Source organism: Larus michahellis, chromosome 1 (genome assembly GCF_964199755.1).
Source record: "Larus michahellis chromosome 1, bLarMic1.1, whole genome shotgun sequence".
NCBI classification, from domain to species: Eukaryota; Metazoa; Chordata; class Aves; order Charadriiformes; family Laridae; genus Larus; species Larus michahellis.
The window spans coordinates 103,120,234-103,130,772 of record NC_133896.1 but is presented as its reverse complement, the minus strand read 5'-3'; the positions used below and the strand labels follow the sequence as shown (position 1 = coordinate 103,130,772).

At 45.0% G+C, this 10,539-nt stretch overlaps 1 protein-coding gene across 3 annotated transcripts in view; it reads right to left on the bottom strand.

The window, feature by feature from the left end:
* Positions 1-6,061: 6,061 nt before the first annotated feature.
* CD96 (CD96 molecule) overlaps positions 6,062-10,539 on the bottom strand; it is a 30,103-nt gene continuing 25,625 nt past the window's right edge. Inside the window, exons 11-13 of one of the 3 annotated variants that reach the window (XM_074597436.1) lie at positions 9,835-9,924; positions 8,529-8,652; positions 6,062-7,457 (exon numbers count right to left, since the gene is read on the bottom strand). In XM_074597436.1, the coding sequence (XP_074453537.1) occupies positions 7,349-7,457; positions 8,529-8,652; positions 9,835-9,924 (323 nt within the window). In that variant the 3' untranslated portion in view covers positions 6,062-7,348. The remainder of the gene's footprint in view (positions 7,458-8,528; positions 8,653-9,834; positions 9,925-10,539) is intronic. The other 2 variants (XM_074597420.1, XM_074597426.1) reach the window with 2 other exon arrangements.

The window sequence follows — 10,539 nt, the reverse complement described above, 5'->3', positions numbered from 1 at the left end:
CATTATTTTCTTTTTATTATATTATTAATATTTCATTAAAGTAGTTTAGTTTCTTTTAAACTCACAAGTCTCTCTCTCTTCATACTCTCCCTGAAGGGAGATGCTCTCCCTTCTCTGAAGGGGGAGAGGTCAGAGAGCATGTGTTGTTCGTTTCGGTGGCCAGTCCAGCCCAAACCATGAGATTCATTTGACCTATTAAAGTTTGCATGTTATTCATAGAATGCTTTAATTAATACACAGTAAAACTGCTAATTGAAGTATATAATTAAAGTAAGTATAAACTTAATGTATCTGGAAATACATCTATGTTAAGTATGTATTTTCACCTAATACAACCAGAATCTATATCCTTCCATAAATTTGCATTTTCCTTTTCAAGAAAGGGAACAAGGACTTTTTGCTTTTAGAGCTTCGATATCGAACAATCTTAAAAACAGTGCAGTTTCAATACTAGCTTTTTGCAAAGCATTCCTGACCTAGGACTCCTCATTCTCAAGGATGAATATAGGTTTGATAGGCATTCAACTGTCCTGCGGCCCTGCTCCCCTTTCCCGTTAAGACCATCTGGTACACTTGCCTCTGATGTAGGAGAGAGCAGGCCACGCTATGCAAAGTGACAGGCATGGGACCATAAACATATTCTCTTGTGATTAAATTCGTATCTTGAACCAAAAGAAGGATTATTATGTGTGAGCTACAGCATTTTCCGCTAGTCACACTACTGGTCTGTATTTCCTGCAAGTTTATCTTCTTTAAATCACTACTCTCTTTCTCATGTTTCCCACCATCACAGCCTGTGGCTGCCCAGCAAACCCATGCGTGTGAACACCTTAGACACAGTTGGCAGCCACGGATGTTTTAGTGTAACATAGGGGTAGCCATTTCACCAAGGCTGGTATGTTCTTGAGGACATCTTTGTGTCTTCGGGGCAGTATTGCACTGTGACCAATGAAACTGTAAACACCAAAGCTGTAGTCTAGAGCCAAAACTAGTAGGGTTGAGCACTTACATGGTACTCTTGGTGTCCTTGGCAGGCCCCGTCCTGCATTTCCCATCTTTCAGATGACATAAAGAAGATGGAATGTGTGTGGCAGACAGCAGAGTCTGAAGGGGAGCGGGTAGGGTGTGCTCTGGTGTGGGAAAAGGTGTTTAATTGCCACTGCCTAGGGCAGTAGCCTTTACCAGGAGAGCAGGTCTTAGCAGTCCTCTGCCATCTGATCAGCTAGCCCCCCTAAAAGCTGGAGTGGGGAGAGTCTCAAACCTGCTCCCTTCACAGCCTTCCAAAAGTCTCTGACCCTTTGCCATCACTTTTTAATAGTATTGGAGCATGTGGCAGCACCAGGGTACCCCAGTGCTCCTGCAGTACAGCGACTGTCTCAGCGGCTCACAGCTAGTTTCGGTATCCCCACACTGTGATGTGCAGCATGAGTACACCCTGGCTCCTGCGGTTAAGATGGTTTCTAGATCTCAAAGCTGCAAAGGACATTTAGGCTGTGTGGGATGCTGACAGCTCAGAACCAGAACGTTGAAAGGAGGAGGAGGAGGTGCATCCGTTCAGCACTGCAGGGGGAGACTTCAGCTGTGAGCGTCAGATGCGATGCACAGATACTTGCCAGCAGTAGTGGCCAGCAGAACTTTCTTAGGGTCCAAAAATCCTCCACGTGCTTTTCTAGAAAAGAGGAGCATTAATCTGCCTGTTCCCTTCCCCAAAACCTCAACCTCTTTCCGTCTCCACAAAACTCTGTAATTTTGTTATGTAATCAGTATCAAACCCTGCAATGATGAACATTAATTGCAATGGCCAGAGGGAACAAATGTACATTAATAATACAATTTTATTTTCCGCAGACTAAACCCACAGATTATATGGGGTCTTGTCACTTGAGACTGTTCAAATGCTCCACTTCAAGCATGTGTTTAGGTGGCTGCAAAAACGAATGCCTAAGCAGGCAGGAAAAACATCATACTACTAACCTATTTTTTAAAAAATTCTATATCAAGGTCAGTAGGTTGTTGTGTTTTTCCACGTTTCTGGAGTATTCACGTATGAATCACATTCAGGAGTGAGGATGGCCGACTAAAACTTTCCATTTTTCCACTACTATCCATTTTTCCCCATGGATTATATAGCCATATTTATGCCTTATGTGGATTTACTGAAAGAGCTCAGCTATTCCCTTGTGCCTCGGTGCAGAATACAAGCCAATGTCATGGGCAGCCCAGACGATCTAGCAGCTCAAATCCCGTTCCCATACCCTTAACCCTCCTATTTTCAAACATATAATAAAAAGATTAGCTGTGAGGATCAGGCTGATGCTATTTAAGCACTAAGAGGCATATGGGTTTTGCTGTTAGCCAATTCCAAACAAACAAATGTGCTTTATTTCAATTTTAACATGTGGTTAGGTTGCCACATACAGAATATAAAGCCAGAATAATGAACTTTTCTAAGTGCTTTAAAGCAACTGAAAACAAATTGATAATATCAAGTGCTAGCTACGGGGAGCTCAGCCTCCTTCTCTTGACCAGGTTGAACACCCTGATAACACGCGTCCCATTATGCAACAGGAGGCATTGCTACTGTTAAAAAGCTTTCAGTTAATGTTTTCAAAATCTTCCATTTCAGTCCAAAATCTACTGTGCCATGTAAATTCCAAATCCTTACACGCAATTTATCCGCAGACAATAGATCAAATAAGTTATTGAAACAGCTTCTGTGTCATCAGCGTGTTTTAAAGGTCACTTTGCTACTGATGAGAAGAGAACTGCAGGATTCACTCTCACAGAGAGAAGCTAATTGCTCAACATTTCATGTAAGTATACTCAGACTCTTCCAAGCTGTTCATTACCATTTTCACCCTGACTGTAATGGAATTATTTAACATTTAAAACCATCAGACACACTCAATCACAAAGCTCTGCAGACATCACTGCATTTAAAACGCCGCTACTTCAAGCGCAGTAGACCAGATCGCGGTGTTCATTTCCCATTTTACATCAAGTCAGAAAAACACCGTGACTATCACAGCACTTTTTGCATTTTCTAAGTCTATTGCAAATATTTGATGCCTATCGTATAATACACTGTTTGTGATACTGACTTCCCCCCCTTTTTCTGTCCACCGCTCATAGTCTCGGTGTCGGCTCATATAATATATTACCTGTTTCTCGCCTTTGTTTGCTTGTTTCTTTAAGCCAAGCCCTGGCATCTGTGAGTCGCCTGTTTGACAACAGCCAGCTATTCAATGCTTCATTTACACCACATGAGGGTGTTTCAAGCTGTGTAGGATGCCAGAGTTAATTTGAAAGTCCTCCTGTTTGGAAAGGAACCAAGGGGCAAACAGACACATTTTTTTCCCACTGGTTAAAAATCTTACCCGGGCAACCTGGTAGAGGAGACTTTGAAAGGACAGAAATAAAACATCATACGCTAGAAACGAGATGGAAGAGGAGTTTTAAAGACATAATCCGATGTTCCCTGAAATCAAATAATCTTTGCTGAGGACTTCCCTGGGCTTTGTCTTGTCCTTAAGGAATCATTTTAAATATAATATCATTTCATATTATTTCCATTAAAATCTCCTTAGACAGGATTAAGTAATCATTATCCCCCTGCAGAGCTTTTTAGAAGCTTTCCAATGGCTTATTGCTCAAAGTTAATTGCAGAGTCAGGAAGAATTACCTACTAACATGAACAATAAATAAAACAAAATTTCTCCTTCATATACTGCTTCTTCTGGAGTTTTAGTCTACACAGATCTTTCTAATGCTTGCCTGCCCTGATAAATCTAGCACAGACTACGTAAGGTAACTAATGCCCTGCTCTGGTTAGCAGGTATAATTTCTGTACACAGCTTTTTAAAACAAACACGTACATGAAAATGAAGCTGGAGCACTTCATGAAGCTTTCAGCACAGCTGCAATGAAGAAAACATCTCCCTGAAAGAGAAAACTCTGTGGGTCCATATTAAGATGGGCGGTTTCCCCAGGAAATCCCAGGCAGCAAAGCCTATTATCAGCCACTCTTAACTAGTGGGTCCGGCTCTAGGATGGCCGGGCAGCCTGTGCTCTCCCACAGCCTGCTCCCAGGCACCGCCAACGCTACCGCCTGCATCGCAATGGCTCGAGCACACCGTGCAAACTATAGGGGTGCTCCTTAAACAAACAAGCCAAGCTTAATTAATTTACAGGACCAAAAAGTGCCTTGTAAGAGAAGCCACCACAATGCTGTTTAAAAAAGGAGGGGTGATTCAGAGTGAGGCAAAAGGATTAAGGCTTGGTGGGACGGCTGTCAGGCATGCCAGGACCAGGGCATCCTCTAAGCTCGCGCTGTCCCCTCTCCTGTCAGAGGCTGAGGACACCCACCTGCCCCACACATCCCATGGGCTTAGGGCTGGCAGCTGTTCCCTTGCCCTGGTTAGGGGGCCCAGCATCGCAGAGACACGAGCAGCAGGAATACGGACTTGGGAGCGCTGTGAAAAGTCACTCGCTCCACTGAAGTCCCTGGGCCCTGCCACTGGCTTCACAAGGCACATTAGTAACTGAAAACAAATTTCTTGCTTTTTATCCTTCCCCGCCCTGCAACATTTGCTGTCTCCTCCGAAGCAGGTGAAACCACTCACACACAAAACCACCTTGCTGCTTAGCTTCCCAGTGTGTTGCTTTTACAGCTGCGTAATGCACGTATTAAAGACCACATGCAGCAGAGCCAGCTAATTTCACAGAATGACATTTGTGTTTTAGGTGACCTCAGCCTCTGACTCGGGTCTGCTTCGCCGGTTTCATTGTGTCATGCCTTCAGCAACGTTGTGCTCAAGGCTCTTTTCAAAAATCTTTTCTGTACCCAAAAGATACAGAGTTTTGGGTATCTTTCAACACCTTAGTCTCACAGAAAAGCTTTCAGCTGACACTCCCATGGCAATCTTCTAGCACCTGATAATTTCAGATTTAATCAGGGCCAAATTCTTCTCGAACCCAAATCCGAGCTGAACGATTTAAACCCACATTACTGGGGCGGTTGGTGCCAAAAAAAAATAAATAATGGCTTGAGAAGGTTTTGGAAAGACGGGGGCTGGCAGGAGAAGCCGCTACACCCCCGCGCTTCCCCGACCCCGGCGGGACAGAGCTGGGGGGACGGGGACGGGGACAGGGGAAGGGACGGGGACAAGGGCAGGGACAGGGACGGGCGGGCCGCGATCGGTCCCCGCTGGCCGCCGGCTGCGGTGCGGCAGCGCCACCTGCTGGTCGATGGCGGCAGAACTTGGGAGGTGTCTGAGGAAGAACCGACCCCGCCGGAGGGGCCGGAGATCTTTATGTTGGTGATCCAGGTTTATGGAAGCGGCGTCATCCGTGGGGGAGGGATGGATGGATGGATGGATCAGGGATCGGGACAAAGCTCCCGGTAGCACTCCTTGCGGCCCGGCTGCATTAGCAGGCAGCGGCGGAAATCACGGCAAGCCTCAGCGCTTCCCAAGGCACCCGGCAAAACATCAGTGTCGGAGGGAGCATCTCTGACCCAAAGCAACCGAAGGGATTTAAAATATCCGAGATGACAAAATAAACCCTCTTCGACAGGTATGCTACAGCCAGTCATCCTTATCTAATGATGAGGAAGAAAGTCCCAGCTCTCCCTTGGAATATGGCTATCTAACAATTTTTTTTTCTGATTTCTTTTTTTTTTTAAGAACAAACAGCTGCCTTCTTTTGCAGTGACTGATAGTGTGACAAAAGTTAAACTACTTTGCTTCTACACCCATACAGACAAAAATCGCTTAAATTGATATTGGCTCTTCCAGACATGTAAAGCCGTATAGTTTTGTAGGAAGGAAAGTGTTTTCTGTTCAGCACAGATAATCCCTTAGTGATGGATTTAGAACTGCTTGTGCTATAAGGTAAATAATACAACACATACTTCAAAAAGGTCTGTCAGATCATTCTTTCCAGTAAGTCATTCATTCATCTAAAGTCCCGGGAAATACGGTGCTCTGAACTCTGATACTCATCGACCAGTGTTTAGCAGTAAATAAAGCAAATCCCATTCCTAAATCAGAATACCAATTTTAAGCTTGACATGATTGAATTTTAGTTGATTCGCACTAATTACAGAAATGCCATTGTGGTAACAATACATTTTCAAAGCAAGCTTGGTGGGACAGTTTCTTGGCTGGCTGAAAGTAACGTAAGACCACGCTGCTGCCAAAAGCTGTGCTCCTGCTGCAGCTCTTGTGCCTTGCATTAGTGACCACGCTGCTGCTGGCCTGGCTGAGAGCTGTGCAGTGGGCTAAGCTGATTCCACCCTCGTCACGGTCATTTAGTCATTAGTGTCAGTGCTAGGAAATATGCAGCTCGGGCAGGGTAAGTGTAACACTGGATCATCCCTTCCACAGGGAAGCAACCTGGGAAACTACCCCTGAGATCTTGAAAAATGCAAAGATAGCAAATGACAGAAGCTCTTTAAGACCAAGGGAGAATAAAATGATTGTATTTCTTTTTTTTTCTTCATGTGTACCATAAATATGATTTCCGAAAAGCAGACCCAGGTGTAATTACTGTTTCAAAGGCACGGCACTTCCAAAAGAATGGGCATTTCCATTAACTTTAGGGTCCTTATTCACTTTAGTCCTTAAGTCTCTGGTCCGCAGGTGGCTTGTACATGAGCCCAAAGTTGGCTTGTTCTCATGACTTCTCCAACAGCAATTGAGTTTTCTTCATGGACACATCCACCAGGCCTGTGCTGTGCTCTTTCGTCTCACCAACCCCTCCCCGTGATCCTGCGCTGCAACCCCGGTGACAACAGATGCAGGCTATTTTCTTTCCGTGTAAGGTGCTGATTATTTTTTGTTTGGTATCACAGTGATAGGAAATTATATATCAGGTCAGATTACTCAACATTTGCATGGTAAAAAATAATCATTGTAAGAAGGGCTCATGTAGATATCAAAAAGCTTGTGTTAAGCCAATGGTTCCAGTATAATCGCGGCGTCCACACGGCACAGCTGTCGTCTTTATACACTTAGTAAAACAAAAAGCTTCAGTCAGGCTGGTGGAGTGATGTGTTAATCTGCTCCCATTAACGAGACAGCAAATTCCCAGTTGATCACCCCATTCAAATGAAGCACATGTAATCTCAGGGTGACACTCACAACGGTGTTAACGTAATGCATACATAGAGATAGGCGGGATGAAGTAAGTGTCCTCAGGAGTGCTCAGCTTCCAACATTAATGTCATTTAGGCGCTCTGAATTTTAATATGGGTCATTAACAGCAAACTTCTGTAATCACTGTTTTAAAGACAGAGCCTTTTAACTGTGTCAGTCTTCTGCGCACTACACAAGGGGTGTAGGCGACGTTACAGGTTTTCCAGTTCGTGGCAGGATGGGGGGGTCCCATCAGACTCCACCATGGAGGTGTACTTTATCGGAGGTGGCGGTGGCTTGAAAGATGGAGGTCTGTTCATACTGAAATAGAAGAGAGAAAACCACGCTATCACACAAAAGCCGTATAAAAGACTGTTGTAAAGTGTTCACAGGAGGAGGTAGATGGACAGTAAATCATTAGAAGAGCACCTGCCATTTTCTCTTACATGCTGCGACTTCCCTGTTTCTGTTCTATAGCTCCAGCACACCTCCTGGTACTTACTCGGCTTTCTCAGCTCCCACCTCATGATTTTACTTTATTCTTGCTTTAAAAGAACAGATCATGGTCCTGGTGAACCATTCAAAACCCTTGCAGAGATCTTTTGCTCACACTGCTCCCTGAAGTTATATTTAAAGACTCATAATGGGGTTTTTGGCAATTTATAGGCCAAGATAAAGAAAGGTCCCATCCCAAATCAGTGAAAAAAATCAATCCCATTTTTACCTTCGATAATGCAGGATTTGCAGTCACGTTTTAAAAAGGTTTTCTAGAACCACAAATGATTCATTATCACCATGATTTTTCAAACATTTTAGTCACATTACTAAGTTTAAAAATAATTGGCTCTTAGATACTTAGATACTTGATCAGTAGATCTCCGAGTGCTTTAGTAGGGAATTAAACTTTGGTGCTAATTACAAACTCAATGCTTCTTTGACTGGGATTAAGTTTCAGGTAGCCTACTTTCACATATATTATTCACAACCCAAATAAAGCTGCCCTAGAAGTACAATTTCATTAAAACTTGTCCTCAAGTAACCATGCAAAATGAGAGAGTAAAAACAGCTAGCAGGGAGGCTAATAGAAGTAGGGGTCTCTGAGGAAAAAAATTGACTTGTATTCTTCCCTCACACCCTGAAGTTGCACCACAGCTCTTTTTTTTACAAGTTTATTTTATAGATAATCCACAGAACAGATGAAAGGACTGAGAACGCTCCACATTTCATGCCTCTGTATGAAAAAACCAGCATTAACAATCCATGTACTTAAAGGTCTTGTGTGCTATGGGTGGTCTCAAATGAAAATGTGTAAATCCAAACAGCTGGGTCAGAGTTTGTGCTGTCCCCTGTGCCACCCCTCCCACCCCTGCGGTTCCCCTCCTTAGTACTTACATCTCTTTCTGGTACTGACACCATTTCCTGATGCCTAAAGCTATTAGAAAACTGCAGACGAGGAGCAGGACGGCTACCATTGTTGGCCAGGGGAAGCGACTGGCTTTCGCGTTCTTCATGCCACCTGGAAGGGACACATGAGACAGAGCTCAGCCGAATGTCCTCCGGCGGAGGAGGGAAATCCGTGCTTGCTGCCTGTGGGTCACTTCTTCCCCCGGGCACAGTACGGGTGACAATGCAGCCCCAAATCAACACCTGACTGCCAGGTTTCTTGGCTGAGGATCTCAAACTCTGAGCGCTGCAGCTCTAATTTGTGAACTTAGCCTGCTTTTGTTCTGACTGGGTTTGCAGGCTGATGTCAGCCACCCATCAGTTCACAGGATGAGATTATTCAGGCACAGCCTGGCAACTGTTTCATCCAAAACCCATTGATTTTCTCTGTTCCCCCATGAGCTTCTCTGAGAAGAGGAACCATGTCACGGTGCAGCCAGACACCGCTGCCTACCCCAGCCCTCCTTCTCACTGGCTTATTTTTCACGCTGCTGGCACCAAACCCTGATGAAACATCTGGCCAGGGGTGCAGCTGCCTTTTGGCGTGGCCTCTTGCTGGTGGCACAGCATCTCTGCCTCACCCCAGCTGCCTCTCCCCACCATGGTGCTGGGATCCCCCCACTGCCGCGCTCCTGCACAGCCACCCTCAGGGGTAGTGGTGGCTGAAAGAGGTGCCCCTGGGGTCCCGGCTGTGGGGAGGAAGGAGAGGAGGAGCACGGTCCTCTTACAGCCACTGTGGAGGGTGCAGCAATGTGCTGAGTGCCAGAGAGGGCTGGAGCACAAGAGTCACTGGGTGAAACTAGTGTCACCTCCCATTGTGCTGGCGTCATGACCCTTTGCAAGGTTGGTTATACCGGTACATCACCCAGCCTGGGTCTTAGCTAAAGTGTCAGCCAGTGCCGCAGCCACTGGTGGACTGCGTGGACGTGGTGGACTGGGCACTAAGTCCACCATGCTCTGTGAGCCATGACTGGCCCCTGGGGCACAGGAGTGTGACTGGCCAAATTTTGCTGCTGGAAGAAAACACACACTGGGGTGTTGCTTGTGGATGCAAGGAGAAGGCAGGAATGCCAAAAGCCTGCAACAACCCGCGGTGTGGGGACACAGCAGCCGTGACTCCTCTTTTCATCTCTTTTCCCTTTTTTGAACCCCCCTGGTCAAACGTAGACAATGCTCCAGGTTTCACGCTTCTCTGCTTTTCTTTCTTCCTGCAATGGCATGCTGAAAGAGGAGGATTTGTAGGATAATGTCTCACCAGTACTATTGAGCAGACTGCTGGTAGTAAAGAAATCTTTCCCTCTGGTAACTGAAATTGGCTGATCTGTGATGCTGAAGGACAGGTTACCTATAAAGATACGGGTACAGAACATTTTTAGTAATTTATTTGTGTGTTTTTTTTAAATGAAGGTTGTGTTTTGAAGCCACAGTTATTCACTGAAAATCAAATTCCAGAATCAAGGTGTCAAAATTCACTTGGCAAGACAGCTACATTTTTGGCCTACAACCCCGTGTTAGACGAAAAATGTGCTTTTGTCAAATTAAAGACTATTAGAGGAAAAAAAGAAAAAAAGGAAGGGAGGAAGGAAGTATTAGAAAACACCTATTAAAAAGTTCCAGCAAGCCAGCATTGAGCTGCACAGTGGTCTGGGAGAATGATAAGCTTTTTACCTCTTTGATGGTAATGAAAAAGCTAAAGATATTAAGTGGCTTAGCAGCAACACAAAGAGTCTGCCTCTGCCGTGACTGAGTGAAACCTCAGTTTCCTCTGTCAAGAATTGTGTCTGAACCGCAAAATCGTCTTTCATCTGTTTGTAGACAGATATTTTGCCTTTCCTAATGCAGCTAAGCCACCTACGTTTAAGATCACTGCTGCCTAAGGATACATTCCTGTTATTTCTAGCCGTCTCTGTGTTCGCATCTTCTGAAATAATAGCTAAAATATGTGACTAGACAATGGCAC